At 56.2% G+C, this 20,284-nt stretch overlaps 1 protein-coding gene across 3 annotated transcripts in view; it reads right to left on the minus strand.

Annotated features, from left to right (window-relative positions):
- Nucleotides 1-420: 420 nt before the first annotated feature.
- The window catches only part of UMODL1 (uromodulin like 1), a 63,128-nt gene continuing 43,264 nt past the window's right edge, over nt 421-20,284 (minus strand). For 2 of the 3 annotated variants that reach the window (XM_034655293.1, XM_002922445.4), the window contains 7 exons: nt 18,904-19,241; nt 14,088-14,233; nt 13,317-13,553; nt 12,934-13,093; nt 11,112-11,196; nt 4,908-5,109; nt 421-916 (listed from right to left, as the gene is read on the minus strand). In XM_034655293.1, the coding sequence (XP_034511184.1) occupies nt 4,928-5,109; nt 11,112-11,196; nt 12,934-13,093; nt 13,317-13,553; nt 14,088-14,233; nt 18,904-19,241 (1,148 nt within the window). In that variant the 3' untranslated portion in view covers nt 421-916; nt 4,908-4,927. Of the gene's footprint in view, nt 917-4,907; nt 5,110-10,038; nt 10,385-11,111; nt 11,197-12,933; nt 13,094-13,316; nt 13,554-14,087; nt 14,234-18,903; nt 19,242-20,284 lie in introns of those variants that run through there. The other variant, XM_034655286.1, reaches the window with a different exon arrangement.

Raw genomic sequence — 20,284 nt, forward strand, 5'->3', positions numbered from 1 at the left:
GGATGGATGAATGGATGGATGGTTAGATGCGTGGATGGAAGGATGGGTGGCTCAATGGGTGAGTGGATGAATGGATGGAAGGATGGGTGGGCGGACGGAAGGAAGGAAGGAAAGAAGGAAGGAAGGATAGGTGTTTGGATGGATGGGTGGGAGGATGGATGGATGGATAGGTGGATGGATGGATGAATGGATGGATGGTTAGATGCGTGGATGGAAGGATGGGTGGCTTGATGGGTGAGTGGATGAATGGATGGAAGGATGGGTGGGTGGACGGATGGATGGATGGAAGGAAGGATGGGTGTTTGGATGGATGGATGGATGGATGGATGGATGGATGGATGGATGCTTAGATGGGTGGATGGAAGGATGGGTGGCTCAATGGGTGAGTGGATGGATGGATGGAAGGATGGGTGGGTGGTTGGATGGGTGGGCGGATGGATGGATGGATGGATGGATGGATGGATGGATGGATGGAATGATGGATGGGTGGGTGAATGTATGGATGAGTAGAAAGATGATGGATGGATGGATGGATGGATGGGTGGCAGGTGACAGATGTCAGTGGTGAGCAAAACGAGAAAGGGCCACTTGGACCAATTAGTATGGTAAAGAGTCTGGGAGTTCCGGGGTTGTTGAGGTGATCTGTATGATGGCAGGGTTGCATTCGTGCTTGGTTTGAATATATCCATGCCTGGGGCTCTGGGCATCCCCCTCACCCTGCCTCCCTCTCCAACAGCTCCTCTCACCCACCTGGTGGGCATTGCTTCTCTGGGACCTAAACGGATGATGGGTCTCCTGCATCAGTCAGAGGCTGTGTTTTCACCACCTCTGGGACTCATCCAAGCTCTGGATGTGGGACAGAGCAGGCTTCCGTCAATGCTTGATGAATTGAGAACCAAGGTTGATTCACAGCTACCTGCATGGAGAAGGAGGTCACCAGGGTCAGTGTGCATGCAGGGAAGGAGAGGTTCATGCAGGAATATTCCCAGAGTGTGGGTAGTGAAGGGGTCCCCTCACCCCAAGGACAGGACTTCAATGCTTACTGGACAGTGAGAGATTGTGCCCAAATAAAAGGGTGGTGGCTCCCAGAAGGCACAGAGGAACAGGCACCATGGTGGCTGTGGACTGGCATCCAGCGACTAAGCCAGACAGCCACAGCCTCAGGGCCTCTGTGCCTTAGTACTACCGCAGAGAACACACCGACACACAGGGCTTGCAGAGAATGCGGCTGCGCCAAGGGCCCACCTGGTGGGGAAGGTTTGATGTTTTTCAAAGAGCAGATTTTTGCAGGAACTTGAGAACCAGTTACAGATGATTTTCATTTTGGAAACGGAAGCCACGGGAGAAAATGAAGAGGAGAGGCCAATTTTCCCTCCGATGTTTTCATTTTAAGAAGGGGGAACATCCAGAGTGACCTTAGCACCAACATACCAGCTTTCCTTTGAAATTCAGTGGGACAAGTGTTGGCATCATCGTTGGGATTCGCGTTGTAAGTATTTAGTAAAATTCACTGAAATTCCCTTGTCACTCTATCCAGGGTGGTGACTGGCCTCCAGGGCTGGCCCTGGTTGAGCCTTTCCCAGCCGAACTGTAATGGTTCTAAGAACCTAGACAAGGTGCACGTAAGCTGTCGGCGTCCCGGGAGCAGAGGGGCTGAGACACGATCCCTCCAGTGTCCGCAGAACCAGCTCCTGGACCTTCTCTAACGGAGACGAAGTCACCCGGACAGGGACATCGCCCTGTGGAGAAGTGTGCTAATCTGGTCTCTGCTGTGTGCCTCAGAGGATTCGCCTGAGCTCTCTGGGCCCAATTTCCTCATTTCAGTGATGGACCCATATTGACCACACTTTGCCGGGTTGTTTCGAAGTTCTGTTCTCTCAAGAGAATGAAGAGCTGAATGTGGGAAAGGCAGCCTTGGCTAGGGCACGACACTGAGACAGGGGCATGTCTACACGACAGTGTCCCCTGATGGGGGACAGGATGCAACAGGTCAGTAAGTAGGAGGGCCTCCTTGACTCAGACGTCGTGGGGCCCAAACCAAGGACTAGAAGGCACCTTGCTAGGCAGTCTTATTTATAGAGTGTAAAGTTGAACCAAAACTTACTGCCAGTCACCCACCTGTCTGGGGCCCTTAGAGTGGCAGACAGCCCTGACCAGTGGGAGCAGCACCTGCCTCCTCAGGGACTTCAGGGTCCCAGGTTCCAGGAGGTTCTATCCTTCTGACCACAACAGCTGCTCCCTGCACTGCTGGGTGCCTGTGCCCCACCGAGAGAATTGTGGGTTTCTTAGAAAATTACTAAAATACAACCTCTCCAGGTCTCCAATGAAAGGAAGAGCCCAGGAGCCTCCTTCTAAATGCCTGCCAGTTATGCCTACCCTCGTCTAAGGAGGGCTGGCTGGTCATGTCTAGTCTAAGGCACTGCAGCTCAGCAGCTAAGAGAATGGACCCCAGACCTCAATCCCAGCCTGTCCCCTCCTAGCTACATTCCCAGGCCACTCATCTGTAAAAGTGGTAATAACACAACCTCATGCAGTTATGGGAACCAGGGTGAGCTAACTCGTGCACAGCAGGCGAGCTAACTCGTGCACAGTGCGTGATCTAACTCGTGCACAGCATCGCGCACAGTGAGCTAATTCTTGCACAGCCGGCGAGCTAACTCCTGCACAGCTGGCGAGCTAACTTGTGCACAGCAGGCAAGCTAACTCGTGCACAGCATGCGAGCTAACTCGTGCACAGCGGGCGAGCTAACTCGTGCACAGTGCATGATCTAACTCGTGCACAGCAGAGAGCTAACTCGTGTACAGCATCGCGCACAGCGCGTGAGCTAATTCGTGCACAGCGGGGGGGGGGGAGCTAACTCGTGCACAGTGCGTGATCTAACTCGTGCACAGCGCGCGATCTAACTCGTGCACAGCATCACGCGCACAGCGCGTGAGCTAATTCGTGCACAGCGGGCGAGCTAATTCGTGCACAGTGCGTGATCTAACTCGTGCACAGCAGAGAGCTAACTCGTGCACAGCGGGCGAGCTAACTCGTGCACAGAGCGTGATCTAACTCGTGCATAGCGGGCAAGCTAACTTGTGCACAGCGCGTGATCTAACTCGTGCACAGTGGGGCGAGCTAACTCGTGCACAGCGCGTGATCTAACTGTGCACAGAAGAGAGCTAACTCATGCACAGCGGGCGAGCTAACTCGTGCACAGCAGAGAGCTAACTCGCGCACAGCGGGCAAGCTAACTCCTGTACGGTGCTTAGGAAGGGTGCTGGCGCACCTGTGTGCTCAGCACTCCTGGGTGTTTGTTAATATTATCGGTAGGAAACAGGTACCATCCCCTAGAGCCCGCCTGAGAGGGGAGAGAAAGAACCCTAGTAAGACAACAGGGTTACGAAGGGCGAAGGGCGTGGGGAGGCAGCAGCTCAGGTCTGGGGACTACGCAGATAGGAAGCCCAGCTGAATTGGAGGGAAAGCCATCACTGCTGGGAGGAGCTGGGCACCGAGCACGGAAGGACAGAGGAGAAAAGCAGCACTCCGGCCACGTGCAACCCTGCGGCCAGCCAGCGGGGGTCTGCCGAGGAAGGGTGGGCATGGCCACCCCACGTGCCAGGCAGCGCCCTCCGTGCCCGGCAGGGAGGCCAGTGCGGGGGCAGGACCGAGGCCGGGGGTGGGGGGATTCCCTGCGGAATGTCCCCTAGCATGGGTGACTCGATGTGGCCCTGGGCAAGTCTGTGCTGCTGGGGGCGGGGGTTGCCTTTCTCTCACCGGAAATTCCTACGGAGTGCTGCTTCTCCCATGCTGGGTTTTGTGAGTGCGGGGAAAGAGCAAGAGAGAAGTAAGCCCATCCCTGCCGAAAATGTCAGATAAGAACACGGAAATCCATGTTCAGTTCCACCTTCTGAGCCCTTGACTCTTGCCAAGAAAGGGGGCAGGCCAGAGGGGCCAAAGAGCATGTGGGGAGAGGGTGCAAGGGATGGGGGCGGGGGGCACAGGTGAGAGAGTGCAAATAAGGAAGCACATGTAAGGGGGCTCGGGTGAGGGGGCGCAGGTGCAGGGTGGTGTCCAGGACACCTTGTGCAGCCCCAGGGCCCAGAGCCAATCTTGGGCTGCTGTCGCCTCCGTAACCACATGGACTCTGACAGCGCTTGCACACAGCAGTCACAGACAGGTGCCCAAAGGCAGCCTGTAATCTTTTCTTTTCTTCTTTTTTAAAAATCTCAAAACCTGGACAGGAACAACAGTCCTGGACCCGCGCTAAAGGCGTGTATTAACAACACTCCAAAACGTGTGGCACTCGGGCCCAGAAAGGAGCCCGCACGCCCTGCCGCAGCTCAGAAGAGCGTCTTCACACTCAGGGGCTCGAGTATTTAAAATCACGGATGCCGGTCAGAGCCGCGCACAGACGCCGTGTGCCCAGCACAGCATCCAAGACACGAGGGACGGTGCGCGGCCAGGGCAAGGCCGCAGGGACACAGCACAGAGAATGATCGCGAGGACTCACTCGGCACTCGAGGAGCCAGATGGCATCGTGCAGCCGGTACCACCGTCAAGCGGCCCTTTTACAAAGGAGGGAAAACGAAGAAACCAAGACACGAGGGGCTCAGGGCCTCGCCTGGGGCCGCCCATGTGGGCGGCAGAGCTGGGAGCTGAGGGGCACCCGTGGCCTGTCTCATCCCACTGCGCTGCCTCGGGCCCCGTGGAGTCAGCGCTTGTGCAAATCGATGGAACCTAGTCCCTAACAACTGATGGTCCACTTCCCCTCCCGCGACTGTCCCCGTGGCTTTCCACTGCGGGGCTCGAAACCCGACAGCCGCCACCTGCCCTCTCCCAAAGCCACCAGGACACGCTGTACGGTCTCCATCAGTGGCGAGGGTAGGATGTGTGCCTGGGGGGCGTCCTGCTTCTCACCCACCTCCAGGCTGGCCGGGCCTCCTACTCATAGAACACCTGGTAGCTGAAGTCATCCGACTGGGCTCTGAAGTTGTATTTGCCAGTCATTCTCTGGTAGTGCACGAGGACGAGGGCCCCTGCTCCTGCCACCAAGGCAAAGGCAGCCACCACGATGAGGACGAGGTAGCCAGCTCCCAGGCCTGGCTCCGCACCTGGATGCTCACCTGCAGGGAATGAGACGGGCACAGGTGGGAGGTCTGCCCGAACCAGGAAGGAAGCGTCTCTGAGGGCCTGGTACCGCCTGTGGCCCCAGCACTCCAACCTTGAGGTGAGGGTGGAACAGAGGGCTTGGGACAGAACAGCCACGGAGCAAGATCTCCACGAGTGTCTGCTGCTTTGTGCCACTAATACCTGGATGTGACCGGTTGGGAGCACCACGGCGTGAGGCGCCACATGTGCCCGTGTGCGTGTGCGTTCCCAAAGGTGACCAAGCAGGTGTCCCAACCCCAAGAGAGCCACGCAGCAGCCAGGACAGCTCAGCCTGCCCAGCATTCTGGACAATCACCAGGGCAGGCGGAGGGCTCAGCTGGGCTCTGCACGTGGACACGTGGCTGGGCCCAGCACAGAGAAGTGTGGGCCTTCCCGGACCCAGAGGGCCAATTACAATAGAGGAGAGCACAGACCCAAAAAAGTTGGAAATTGGGACTTGAATGCCCAGACACCGTGTTCATAGAAGCAGTGTCCACAACGGCCCAAAGCTGGAAACCACGCCAGTGTTCACCAGAGGAGGAACAGGTAAACAAAACGTGGTCCATCCACACAACCGCATATTGTCAGGCCACAAAAAGGAACCGAGTCCTGATGCACGCCATGACATGAAGGAACCTCGGAAACCTCATGCCGAGTGACAGAAGACAGTCATCAGGACCACACGTAGTATGAACCTGCTTATAGAACTATCCAGAACGGGTGAAACCGGAGGCAGAAAGCACACTGGTGTCAGGCTCTGAGGGAAGGGGGCAGGGAGGGACCCCTAATTGGTGCAGAGCTGCTTTTGGGGAGATGAAAATGTTTTGAACCTCGAGATAGGTGGTGGTTGTAGAACATGGTGAATGTGTGAAATGCCACTGGGCTGTTGATTTCAAGATGGTTCCCTGCATGATGTGGGAATTTCCCCTCAATTTCACCGCAGGAGAAAACCGTGGGCCAGAGAAAGAAGGAGGCCACCAGCCAGCCCTCTGGCCTGCCCTCTATGCCCCAGGGGAGAGACCTGCCCACCCCCATGAGGAAGGTGGGGCACCAAGGAGCCCAGGGTGAGTAGGTGTGGCCGACTGACAGGGCAGATACATCACGTTCACCTCCGTCCTCCTGCTATCGTGGGGTGTCCACCTGGGGGACAAGGGGCACCCAGGTCCTGATTCCTGGGTGGTTGCTTGTGTGGCCACTGCTCCAGGTCGCCCAGGGCACAGGTGTGCACAGTTAGCAAGGTGGTCTCCAACAATAGCACTGGGACCCCCTCCTGGCTGCCTGGAACACAGGTCATCCCCTCGTCCAGAGGGCGGAAGCGCCTGGGGACAGTTGCAGGAGCAACTACAACCCCCAAGGCACCCAGACTCTGGACAGCCAGCTTCCCCAACAACCACATGGCTGGTCCCTAGATCCAGCCTCGGGGGGTGGGGGCAGTGCTGTAACGAGCCCGCCTCCCTCCTGGGCCTCAGGCGTGGGCCACCTTGCTGGCCCAAGTGGGGTGGACCATGCTGAGGGTGCTGGAACAGGACAGAGGGGACAGACCTGCTCCATGGTGGAGCCTAGAGCCCGCCCTAGCCTGCCGGCTCCACGGACAAGGGAGCTGGTTTGGTTGTTGCCTGTCCCCCTGGGTTTCTGTCACCTGCAGCGAGAGGCTCCTAACGGACCCACTGACCCAGAGCCACTCCAGGCGGGACCCCCAAACCTGCACTGCCCACTGGTTACTGTGGCCCAAGAATGGTTACCAGTCCACGTGAGATAGCGAGGAGCCGAGAGCGAGCACATCCTGCAACATGAGCCTTGTCCTGGGTGGGGGTGTCCACCTGTCCCTGCACGCGGGTCACACAGCTGGACCACCCGTCAGTCTCTTAATAACAAACTGGTCCTCCGCCAGGATAGCTCAGGCAGCCCGTACCCACACACAGGATGGTTACCGTGGTCACTTGGGGTCACACACATGGTCATTCTGCAAAGGCACTAAGCTATCAATGCTTTGGTGAAGGGGACACACGTCCTGGGAACAAGGTGATAGAGAACCTCCCAGCCCAGGTACGACCCCAGGGAAAACAGCCCGTTCCAGAGGTCTGCGTTCCAGCCCAGCTGCTGTCTGGGGACCCCCGGGCTCCTCACTTCTTGAGTGGCCTCAGTGATGGCTCCAGACCCTTCCTGCGGGAACATCTAAGCATCTGGCAGACATCACCTAAACTTCCTCTTCCTTTTTGTACAAAGAAACTCTGGAGGGTGAGAAATAATGAGGTGTCTAGCAAAGCAAATAGCCATGGAAGCGTTCCATAAATTAAATCAGAAAATTGTGATGCTGATATAAGCTGTGCTGGCAGCACACATTCAGGGACGAGGCCCAGATGGATTCTTCCTTCACATCATCAATGCACAGTGCTGTGTGTGTCCTCAGAAAGGATATGTTGAGGTCCTAACCCCCGGTAGCACAGTATGTGATGTTCTTTGGAAACAGGGTCATTGCAGATGTAACAAGTTCGGTTCAGATGAGGTCACGCTGAAGCAAGAGAAGCCCCTGATCCAATACGCCCCCCGTCCTTATGAGAAGACGGCCGCGTGAGGACACAGAGGCACAGGGAGAACGCCACGTGAGGACAGAGGCAGAGACCCGGTGACGGGATCGTACAAGCCGAGGCGAGCCAGAGCAGAAGCTGGGAGAGCCTGGACCAGACCCTCTCTCGCTGCCGTAGAAGGCGCCAGCCCTGCTGACACCTTGCTCTGGAGCTTCTGGTCTTCTGAACGGTGAGAGAGTATTTTCTCCTGCTTTAAGCCCCCAGTCTGTGCACTTGGTCTCCTACAGCACCAGCCCAGAAAACACACACAGGTGGTGGGAGGGTTGCAGCTCTGGGGAAAAAGAAGCCCGTGAAGCCCCAGGAGAGGAAGACAGGGTGGTTTAGGAGAAGCCGGGAGCTGCTCTGAGAGGCCCAGCCTGTCCAGGTACCAGCTGCGAACTTGACCACGTGCCTGAAATCCCCAAGTATTCTCAGTCTTCCCTGCAGTGGGAGCGATGGGGATGGCAGAGCCCGAGCGTGGGCGCACATGGGGAGTGCAGAGCGTGGGCGCACGTGGGGAGTGCAGAGCATGGGCACACATGGGGGTGCAGAACGTGGGCACACGTGGGTGCAGAGCGTGGGTGCACATCAGGGGTGTGGGCAGAATGTGGGTGCACAGGGAACAGAGTGTGGACACAGGGTGGGGGGGGCAATCCTGAAGGGATCTGTCTGCCAGTCTAGCTCACCCCCGTAGTCTCCAACAATATTTCTGTTCATGTACACAATTAAAATGTAAAGTTTCCACCAATTGGGAGATGCCATGTTTCTCAATGTTTTTTCTGTATATTCGTGTGGCACAGTCATGGAGCAAACAAAAGCTAATAATACAATGAGAAATAATGATGAACAAAATGAATAATTACAGTCCTTGTTTCTGAGCCTGACAATTTATACCCGTATTATATTTGTTGTTCTCTGCAATGGTTGTTACTGTGGTACTCTGCTGGTTACAAATGGTGACAACGAACACTTACCCAGGAATTTCTGTGGACAAGGCACTGTATGAACTAGAAATTATTATTGTTCCCATTTTATAGATGAGGGAAATGAGGCACAATGTAGTCACCCATGTTGCATAGAAAAAGAAGAGTGCAGGACACTTAGTAGAGATGTATGCCTGTCACATAGATGGAAGAAATAATGAATAAGTGGGTGCGTGGATGGATAGATGGATGGCTGCTGGGTGGATAGATAGATGGAGGAAGGAATGCTAGATCAGTGGATGGATGGATGGATGGATGGATAAAGGAATGATGGGTGGATGGATGGATGTATAGATAAAGGAATAATGGATGGGTGGATGGATGGCTGGATGGAGAGGTAAATAGATGAATGAATAGGTGGATGGAGGAATGATGAATGGCTGGATGGGCGGGTAGGTGGATGGATGTATGGATAAATGGATGAATGGATGGATGGAGGGATGGATGAATGGATGGATAAATGGCTGAGTGGATGGATGATGGATGGATGGATGGATAAATGGATGAGTGGGTGGATGGATAAAGGAAAGATGGATAGGTGGATGGATGGATAAATGGATGAGTGGGTGGATGGATGGATAAAGGAATAATGGATGGGTGGATGAATGGATGGACAGGTAAACAGATGAATGGATGGGTGGATGGAGGAATGTGAATGGGTGGATGGAAGGGTAGGTGGATGGACAGATGGATAAATGGATGAACGGATGGATGGATGGGTGGATGGATGGTTGGGTGGGTAGACGGATGGAGGAACGATGGAAGGATGGATTGGATCTGAAGACTCAGTAATTTTCCCAAGACTACACAACTAGAAGCACTATATTCAAACTCAGGTCTCTTAACTCCAAGCCCAGTGTTTTTTCCACTCCAGTAGCTTTGGCATGATCTATAATATTTGTGAATAAGTAGAAGTTCCATTTCTACAAATGAGAATGCATATTAGGGCCCCTGGTCAACCAGTTCTCCTTAGCAGTTTGAGAAAATGAAGAGGGTAGAAGAAACATGCAGTCCAAGGATGGGTCCTGCAACTGCCTGATGACCAGTGCAGACCCCGGAGCCCAGAGCCCAGCTCCAGAAACTCAACATTAGTAGGCCCCCAAACCTGGAATCTTTTAAATTTCACTAATACTTTGGATGAGAAACAGCAGTTGGAATCCCTCAGCTTCCTTCCCAAGCCCCGATCAGACTCGATCACACTCGACCCCACATCCAAAACCCCGACGTTCTTGCACAGGAAGATACAGCGAGGCAAGGACGGCCATCGAAGTGAGGGAGAAAAACAATAAAAAAGGAAAATCAACTAGGATTACATTTAGCTACAAAAGGAGGAAAAGCCTGAATAGCAGTGACAAAGGGCATGGAAGTTTATTTCTTTCTGGCAAAACTCGGAGATCGGAGGCCAGGCCTCGCACACTTGCTCTGTGGTGTCCTTGGGAAGGGAGCTTCTCCCAGCTCCTGTCCCCAGGGCCCTCAGTGTCCACCAGGCAGCTGACTGAAGCCACCCCCCGCCCCTGCCAGGCAGTAGGAAGAAAGGGGCACATGAGGGGCAGCCCCTCGGGAGCTGTCACCTGACCTCCCATTTGCACCCCATTGGCCAGAACTTCCTCATATGGCCACACTTGTCTGCCAGGTTGGCTGGGAATGACAGTGTTTACTCCTGGAAGCCACATGCCAGCGAAAATCGGGGGGTTCCATGACTATGAAGGAGAGAAGGACAGACACTGGGGACAAGCTAGCGGTTTCTGTCTTCATACCCAAAGCATGCAATTTCCCCCAACCAAATTCTTTAAAAAATAAATAAATAAATAAATAAATAAATAAATAAAATCGATCTCAAAGGAAATAAAACGCTTTTCTGGAAAAGTGATGGTGGTCTTTGAAATCACATGGAATGGAATTGGCTGGTGGAAGTTTTATACCAAGGGAGAAAGCCATGCCTTTTTTTTTTTTCATCTTCTGATGTATTCAAGCCCAGAATAAACAGCTTTCTCGTGTGTGTGCCCACTGGTACACACGTACGCACATGCACGCATGTACACGCAGAACCCGCCCTGGCGTAGCCCGAGTCCCTCCCTCCCAACCAGCCACGTGGTGTATTGATCCCATGTCAGGAAACGTTACTGGTTTCATGTGACGCAGCTCAGAGTACCGTGTTACGTAAGTGCGAGCTGACTTCCCGCAAACCCCCCCGGCAGCGTGGGCACCGGGGTTCCTCCCCACTAGGGCTGCAGAGGGGCCAGCCCGGCTCTGCATGGGAAGGACTTGACGCCAGGCTGGAATCGGGGCTCTCCTTCACCCACTGTGGTGAGTCCGCGGACCCTGCAGGGCCCGGGGCTCCTGGTGGCGGCGTGCACATTCACACTCCGGGGAGACGGAGCCAGTCGCATCTTTTCTTTAACTGACTAAACCAAGTCACCAACTCACCTTCAGACCGAATGAGGGGCCCCCAGGATGTCTGGTGCGTGGCAGATGCTTCACCACTTCTCGGGGACCGGATGTCATTGCAATTCTGTTGTTTGGAAAGGAAAGGAAGTTCAAATTAATTAAACGGAACTCCAGCTCTGAGAAGCGCGGTCACTGCCAGGGTGAGACTCTGATCCCTACGTTATGCCGCCCGGATGAGCTCAGATGGGGGAGGGGACGAGGGGCCTGGGCCGCCTGGACCACGGGGCTCTGCCAGCGCAACAGGAGGGATGGTGGGCAGCAAGGCCTGGAGGAAGAAGGTTCGAGAGAGCACCTGCTGGGCCATCTCCAGGCCCGGGCCCCTGGGCCCCTCGGGCACTCTGTCGGCTCTGAGTCACCTTGGCATTCTCCGTGGCCCGTTGCAGCCGCTTGCTCCTTTCCACACCTCAGCCTTGCAGGGAGGTTCAGGGACATGGTCGGACCTCTCACTACACACCCGTTGGGCTGCTTTATTCCCCCGGACAGATGCTGATGCCCTAGCCCCCACTGCCTGCGGATGTGACCTTATCTGCAAACAGGGTCTTTGCAGATGAAGTGAAGGTGAGGTCATTAGAGTGGGTCCTAGTCCTACGTGACTGTGTCCTTATGAAAAGGGGGTGCTGAACACAGACACAGACACACGCAGAGGGCAGCTGTGAAGACACAGGGAGAAGCCGGTGTCTACACAACAAGGACAGAGACTGGAATGAGTCTCCCTCACAGCTTCTGGGGGAGCCGGCCCTACCACCCCGATCTTGGACGTCCAGTCTCCAGCCCCTCAGGCGACGCAGTCCCCCAGTTTCAGCTGCCCCTTGCTACTGTTCCTGCAGCCATGGGACACCAGAACAACACTCCTCCTACCAGAACGTGGAAAGGAATGTGTAAAGCCAAACCATAATAATCCTGGGAACTGGCAGCCCTGCCTGGGGGGTTATGGCTATTAATACTAATTGTCTTTCTGAGGGGCTTCGAACAGGTGCGGGCTCGTGTCCGCCCTTGGCTGGTGGGCGTCTGGGGCTCTGTGTTCCTTTCAATCCTTTTTTCTGCAAGATCTACTGTGTGAGAAAAAGCGACACCCACCAAATGCATGTCCTGGGGGTGCTCGGAGGCTGGTCACCCGGGGAGACTGCAGGGCTTCCGCGAGCTGCACGGGAACGAGCCCATCCCCCAGAGGAGAGACAAACATGCTGTCACTGAACCCCAGGCCAGCAGAGCTCTCTACTCTGTCCCGGGCACAGACAACGTGAGACAGTCAGCCACACACTCGTCTGGTATGAAGAATAGCTTTCAAACTTAGGACTGCGAAGCATATGTCACATTCAAAGGTCTAAGGAAATGAGAATGTAAAATTATTCAAGATCCCAGCGTGAAGGATGAACATAGCGGGAAACTGCTCATTCAATATCACATTGGCTGGGATTCAGCAGCGTTCCACCAATGTGGCTAAAAATAATATGAAATTAAGGGAACACTTTTACACCTGAACATGCATTAAACCACCTAGAGGAGAAGCCCCACAGCGTCACGGGCAGGAATGGGATGTGACGTGATGACCAGCAGGCGGTACAGGCTCCAGAAGGATGCAGCTTGGCCATCTGACCACGTGGGTCGTCCACCCATGGGCTGCCCACCGTCCACACCTCATTTCGTGCCTTTTTGGGGCCCAGTGTGCAGGGCCCCGTGTCTCCTCCTAGAAGTCAGGCCCCAGGGCCGCCCAAGCCCTGGGCTTCAGATAACAGAGCAGCCGTCCTCAGAGCAACAGGGGTGCGAGTCCAGCACAGGTTTAGAAAAGTGAAACACCTACTATTTTGCACGTGGTCCCAGGCGAGTCCATGCAAATGCGGAGTCGGCAGTGCAGGTAGACGATGGAGTTGTTGATGAAGGAGAAGATTTTCAGCTTAAACCGGGCCTTGCTGGAATCCCCGTTCTCGATCACATTCGTGTGCGTGTTGGAGATGGGGCAGCTGGGAAGGGAGGGACCGGGACTCGTAAGTCAGGAGCCGGGCCCCTGTCCCATTCCCGGATGGGCTTCCTCCCAGCGCCTCTGCACACACGGCGTCCGTCCGCACAAGGACCGCTAGCGCTCCCGTTCCCCAGAGACTCAGGCATCCCTGAAAACCCAGGCCCGCATATCCACGGGGGCCTGGGAACTCAGAGGCCCCCAAGCAGGCTGCACCCGATCCCCACCTGTTGTTGATGAAGCTGAACGTGACCGGGTCCCTGGCGTTGCTGGACGGTGTCGCCCAGCACTCGGTCAGGACCACCTTGAGGTTGCTCTTCTGTCTACAGAGCCCCACCTCAATCTTGACGTCGTCGCTGGCAGACACACTATAATTTCGAGGTATAGGGGAGTCTCCGATAAATAACCGCATCTCAGTCACAAAACTGCCAGCTCCGTGGAGGTCCTCGATGATGGTGGAAACCCTGCGACACGGCAGTTTCAGCAGGTGCACTGCTATGGCCCCTCCCTTCCCATTCCTCCCCAGAAAGCAACCCCGAGCAGTGCGGAAGGAGAGGAAGGCCACCCAAATGTGAACAGGCAAAGAAAGGCTACCTATTCTGAGCTGGCTGGAGTGGTTGTCAGCCACCACCACTCCCCCCCCCGACTTGGGTCTGGAGGAGACTCGAGGACAGGCAGGGGTGGGGTCAGCCTCACAGTGGGACACGGAGGCCCCGACAGGCTCCGAGCAGGCATTGTCATGGGGAAGCCGTGGGCGGGCTCACTAGGACAGGGGTGTCCTATGTGATTGGCCAGGGTGTATGTATGGCTTTCTTTGGTCGGTCCTAATTTGAAGTGAAGACGATAATTAGGGGAGCTGGCAGTCACTAACCAAGTCCTGGCCACTGTCAGTCTCACAAAAGGGTCCTCAAGTGATTGAAACCCTAAAGAAATCCAAAGTGAAGGCGCTAGAGAGGACAGGTAGCTGGGGAGGGAAGGGAAGAGGGCTCTTTGCTCACCCCCACTCTGGGGTGTAGCCTGATGACGTCAGGAGGTCGTTCTGGAAGGCACAATGGATGGGGCTCAGGATCTTCAGGTGGTGGATGATGCCCTCAGGGGACAGGTCATTCCTCAGCGTGGTCCTCACCACCGTATTCGTCATGTTCTGAACACAAACAGGCCATCAGTGCGCTCCCAGGCCCCAGCAGCCGCCCCCCCCCCCCGCATGCCTGCAGACCATGGTTCTGGGTGCTGGGGGAGGGATGTTTCTTCTCTAAAATTTGTCCCCCAAATACGAACACCCTGATCTTTTCCTAATATCAAATGCCAAAAAGCGTGTGAAATCCCGACCCCTGGTTTAGCCTGTGTCCTATGCCCGTTTTCCTCATCAGAGGAGAACCAGAGGCAAACTGGATCAGCTGATATCCCCCAAATAATAGATCAGATTCCTTCCCAAATAACTCCCAGCACATTTCTGAAAACGAGAGCACAAGACCGTCCCTGAAACTGAGCTAAAATCATTGGGTTAAAGTCTGCACTGGACCCCCAGCATTCTCTCCCAGCGTCATCATCTGGGCGGATAACAAGGAGACCAGGGAGCAGAGGATAACCTCCAGAGAGGGACGGTCATCATGACGGGGACTCGGGGTGTGTGAACACACTGCCCGCCAGAGCCCCCAGGGAACAGCGCTGAGCCCGTTCTTGTGCATGAAGCGAAGCTTGTAGACAAAGGTGCAGAGCGGACAGGCTCGGAGCCGGAGAGTACAAGAGCCGGCTGGGTTACGGAGTAGCTGCTTGCGGTGTGAACACTGAGCAGGGAGACTCTCTGGACAGCAGGGCACCAGAGCATGACCATCCTCCTTCCAAAGCGCGCGAGAGTTCGGAATTTCTCCGAGCCCAAAACACAGACGGAGAGCCTGAGGTGGGCGCTTGCACGAGGTGCTACAGCAGAGAGCAGACAGGAGGAGACAGATACTTCTGTGAACACCACCCTCGTTACACTAGAGCCGAACCAAGTCTCGTTTGACAGAATGCCTGCAGGACATTCGTTCGTAGCGTTTCACTTGCTCGTGGCTTGGAGTTTGAGCGTCATGGTGGTGGGCTTTGCAAGATCAGCACCCCTTTACGGACTCCTCCTATGCTGTCACTGGAACGGGGCACAGCGCCAGCCAAGGACAGCTGCGGATTGTCCATGGTGGGTACGTAGTGGGGGCCGTGGCACGGCTTCTGCTAGAGTCACCGGCCTTAGCAGCTCAGAAGTAGACAAGAGACACGGGAAACTGTGAAACAGATAAGCCAGACCATCCAGGAGGAGGAAGCTAGGGGTGGCGGAAAATTATGTGGATGAAGCCACATCGGGGAGCATCCACGGAAACCCACAACCCCTGAAGCAGGAGCCCCCAGATGTGGTGCGGGCAGCAGGGCAGCGCTCACGCCGAGTTGCGCAGCACAGCGTCTGGTCACGGGGAGCCTGCCAGGCAGCGAGGGCTGCAAACAGACATTTGGAGACCAGCCGTGCTGATGGGACCCACGAATCTGATAGAGACACGAATCCAGGGGCCAATCAGGCTCTGGCAAGAGCGGGTCACAGGTGGTGCAAAGCGTGCGGGAGCATGAAGGGGAGTGGCTGCTGCCGATGGTTCCGGACTGAAAGTCGCTGCAGGGAAGACGTCTGGAAGGCCCTTCTGCTTCCCCAGCTCCCACACCGACCCCTTACTTGCTGCTCATGAGAAATACAGCAAGTGTATTTTCCTCATGTGTCTATGACACAGGCCCGGGCAAGCACATCAAACAGCCGTTAGCTGATATTGGAAGCTACTGGATATTACTGGTGTCTCCAGGTTTCCATACAAATAGTGAAATTAGAATTACTGAAAACCACCTCAATTCTCGGAATTCATCTTCCTTAGCGGAGACTAGTGGCTGCTTTAGCTGCTGGGAACAAACTCGCCCCGGTTCTTAGTTGCAGTATCCAAAAATGGAAACACTGTAACACGTGCAAATTTACCCCCGTCTCTGTTTGCTAGAATCTGTCCCTCCATATTTTGCAATACTTTTCGACATGATGTTTGCAGGTCTGGTGGCTTCTTCCAGCTGAGAAACAGAAGCTCCCGTAGGTGTAGTCGCAACAGACACGGCGTCAGGTCTCGATGCGCTGCGCTCTGGGCACCCGGGCCAGCGTGCACCCCAGACGCTGCCACAGCGTCTGTTCGGTGCCTTTGACAATCGCTTTGAAAAGTGCTTCAGACAACCCGGATGGCTCCCTGCTGGCTGCACGAGCATTCTGGAAGTGTTTGTGAAGAGGATTCTGTACGCTGGTGAATCTTCTGGGGCGTGGACCACTTGGTGTCTCTGAGTGTCTCTGCACGATCTGTACACAGCACGGCAAACCCAGGCGGGGAGCCCTAAAGCCTTAGATCTAGCTTCTAAAAATCAGGAGCTCAGTAAAACTTAAACTGCTTAACCAAAGGGGAAAAAACAAAGCGGCGGTGGAGCCTGCTAACTGTACTTGGAAGTCCATCTTTGGAAAATCTTAGCTCTTGGCAAGTGTCAAAGACATCAAGAACTTTCGTGGATTTCAGGGCTGAGGTAACTCATTAGAGACGCATTTCCCTCCGCTCTGAACGGGCCCTGAACCCCACTGAATATAACAGCTCTACCAGGTGTCTGTGTAGCTCGGGGAAACAAAGGCAGAGAGCCAGCGTGCCGGCTCGCCCCTGGGGCCCGGCCCATCGGTACGACACTCACCCCGAACAGCCTGGCTGCACTGACCACATCATTTCCAGCATCGTTCCCTTCGGTTCTGCAAGGCTGCGGGGTGCTAACTTAGACCCGAGACCCTCGGGGACAGCTCTGCCTGTGCCCACCCTCCAGCCCGTGCCCACTTTGGGGCTTTGGGGCTCAAAACTAGGGCCCCCAAGAAGCTGTTACCCCTCATCAGTGCAGCCCGCCTCCATGTGAATCTGAGGAATCCTTAAGAAAGAGAAGCAAGCCCCCAGGGTCAGGTTTAAATTGTCCTGGTTGGAAGGTGGGAGGGGGGCTGACAAAGGCTCTGTGGTCACTGGGGACATCCTAGTGGCTCCTTCAACCCAGAGCCCCCAAGGAGGCTGGAATCACACTCAAGAGAGGCAAGCAAACCCACTGTGCAACTGCACCACTCTGCCATGGCCCCCCACATGCCCACGTGCACGCTGACCCTGAAGCTGCCTGCCCCCCACGTGCCCACGTGCACGCTGACCCCGCAGCCCTAGCACCTGGCCCCTGGCAAGCCTGCTCCTGATCTGGCATATTACCTGTCAGCTCAGTCCAGCCTGTGCCTGGGGCCCATGTGTTCCCACGGGGGTGCAGAGACCAGGCTCCAACCAGAAGCAACTGAGTGCAAAGGCCTTTGCTCTCCTTGTACCCCAGAAGGCCTCTGGAAAGGCAGAGTCATAGAGGCCATAGGGCTGATCCTTGGAGGCATGGCAACCCTGACCCCCCGTTGACCTTGCTGAGCCTCGAAGTCCCATTGGTTAAACGTGGATACCAGGACCTAACTGTCACCAGGCATGCGGAACACCATCTGTGGGTCCATGGGACTATCCTTCCCCACCCCGTTTGGGGAAACAAGGTCTCGAATTGCAGTCACAAGGTTCTTAGGGGCTGAAGTCTGGGTTCCTGAGTCCCTGCCCAGTGGACCAACTTCCCACACGAGGACAACCTCCCTGTCCCCACTGCCACGCCGGCCCCCTGCTGAGACCATCTCCCAGTGAGCACCCCCCCAACACCAGCCCCTTCCATGCACAACCCCTGACCCAGAGCCCTGCCTCCCAGATCCAGCAGACACCTTCCACCTCGTCATGCCCCTAGCTGCTGTCACGTGTCCCCTGGCTGTGCACACAGTCATCCCCACACGCATCTGGGGACCATGTGAGTTTCCACAAGTCCTGTCCCAGGTGTGCACATTTCTCAGGGGGCCACCATGCCCAGTGCTGCCCCATCCCCCAGTGCCCAGTGAGGCGGGGCTCACAGAGGACCCTGGCACCCTCCTCCCAGCAGCTCAGTGCACTCAGTGCTGGGAGGAGGGAGGCAAGAGGGACACAGGAGCCTTAACTGTGGTCTAGAGCCAATCTGGGAAGAATCAGGGACTGGAGCCGGTCAGCCCAGCACACGGGGCGTGGGGGTGCTGCAGACCAGAGGAGCTCACGTGGGCCCAGAGCTGTCCCTGCAGGTGAGACAGGAGTGCCTCCAGCTGGGCGGCCGCACCCCTACTGGGCTTCCCTCTGTGCGGCGGAGGGAGGCCCCTGCGCCTGTCAGCCTGTCAAGGACTCTGCAGTGAAGACAATCACTCGTAGGCCCACAGTCCCTCCGGCCAGATCCTTCTGATAACACCAGACCACCTGCCCAGCGTGCACAAACGTGCACACACTCACTCACACACTCGTGTATACACACGTGTTCTCACACATCTGCACCGCCGGACACTCATGTCGACACACTTTGCTTTCCTGCCTTTTTCCTCTCCCACTGGCTGTCCATCCTGCCTATGCCTCAGAATCACTGCAAGTATTCTTTAAACCCGAGGCTGACCCCAGGCCCTTTGCACCAGAATCCCACAGGGCAGAGTTCAAAACTCCCTCCTGATTCCAGGGCACAGTCTGTTCCCTGGTGAGAACTTGCCCTATCCTGTCCCCCTTTCTTGGGTCCCCCACTTAGAGTCAGAGACCCTGGGGTGCAGAGTCTCCCCTGGTCCCCTGGGACAGCTGTGGCCCCTCCCCCTCCCCATCTGGTGTTCCTGATGCTTAATGCACTGCCCCCCACCCTGTGTGCACCCGAGCCTGGCCCTCCAGCCCTTACACTTTGCACGACGGTTCCGCACTCGGTCCACCCAGCCACCAGGAGCACGTGCGTGCTGTTGTGGTCGCTCACGTTGCAGGATGGGTGTCCCAGGTACAGGGAAGTCTCAGGGATGGATTCCTGCTGCAGGAAGCGCCTCTGGATGGCGATGGCCACCTTCTCGATCTCACAGAGCACCCTGACCGCCTCGGTCAGGTTCAGCCGCTGGGGCGGGTCCTGGGGGCCCCGGCTGGCACCCGGCACAGAGGCAGTCTTGGATCCTGCTGGGGTGGGGAGCTGCTCCGGGCCAGGCGCCAGGGAGGGGCCGGGAGCCTGGGTTGTGTTGCCAGGAGAGTCACCTGCAAGGCACGAGAAGAGGAAACCCAAGGGTGGGTCTGTGTTTAGGGTCTGCCACCTGAGCCTGGCCTGTGACGCCCACGCGGAGGGGTCAGGGGTGAGGTCAGACGGGAACAGCAGCACACACCTGGACTGCACATTCTGGCCACAGCCGCACACATGCACCTGTCGCATGTTCCTGCCAGCCCTGCAGCGGGGCCTGGCTTGGCTTGCTAGGGGCTCCCGTGGGCCAGGAAACCAACGTGCCCTCTGTCCCCCGGACTCTCCCAGGCTGGCGCCAGGTGTGGGCCGAGCCCGTGGGCTTGCTGTGACAAGCCCTCTGATCTCCAAGGTGGGTTAATGATGTTTACTGTCAGGATCCCGAGTCCCTAGCCGCCGCTCCAGCTTCCCGCTTCCCTCAAGGCACAGCTTCAACCTGCGCCACGTGAAGACATGCAGGGTTCTCCGAGGCCTTCCTCCCTAGTCTGCACGAAGCGGACCAGGACCCATCCCAGCCCGCTCCCTGGGCCTGGCTCCATCACCTGCCCCCCACCCCGGCACCTGCCTTCTCTTCTCTCAAGGTGGGGCTTGCCCACTGCTCTGCCCCCTCACCCAGCTCCCTCGTCTCCAAGATGTAGTCCAAACCCCTGCTAGTGGCATTCACTGCCTTCTCAACTGGCCTCGCCTACTTCTTGGAAGCTGGCTTCCCACTCTCTCCCACCCCGCTCCTGAAGGTGCTCCCATTTCAGCCAGCCCAAACTGCGCCGGGACCATGGGCACCATCAGGAGCTCTGTTCTCACTGTTGCATGGACCCAGCACCCTCTGCCCCACTACAGCCCTCTCTGCCTAGTGCTGTCCTAGCTGTCCTTTAAAAGAAGCTCTAAGATACCTCTTCCAGGAAGCCCTCCCTGACTACACTCATGGGGCTGCAACAACTTAGTCCCTTTGAGCTTGCTGCTTCTATGTCAGGCAGAACACATTCCATATTCCTGGTGACAAGTGCTCTGCTTGACTGCAGATCCCTGGATGGCAGGGGTCAGCCCAGGGTCAACACTGAATCCACTG

The sequence above is a fragment of the Ailuropoda melanoleuca genome, chromosome 1 (genome assembly GCF_002007445.2).
Source record: "Ailuropoda melanoleuca isolate Jingjing chromosome 1, ASM200744v2, whole genome shotgun sequence".
NCBI classification, from domain to species: Eukaryota; Metazoa; Chordata; class Mammalia; order Carnivora; family Ursidae; genus Ailuropoda; species Ailuropoda melanoleuca.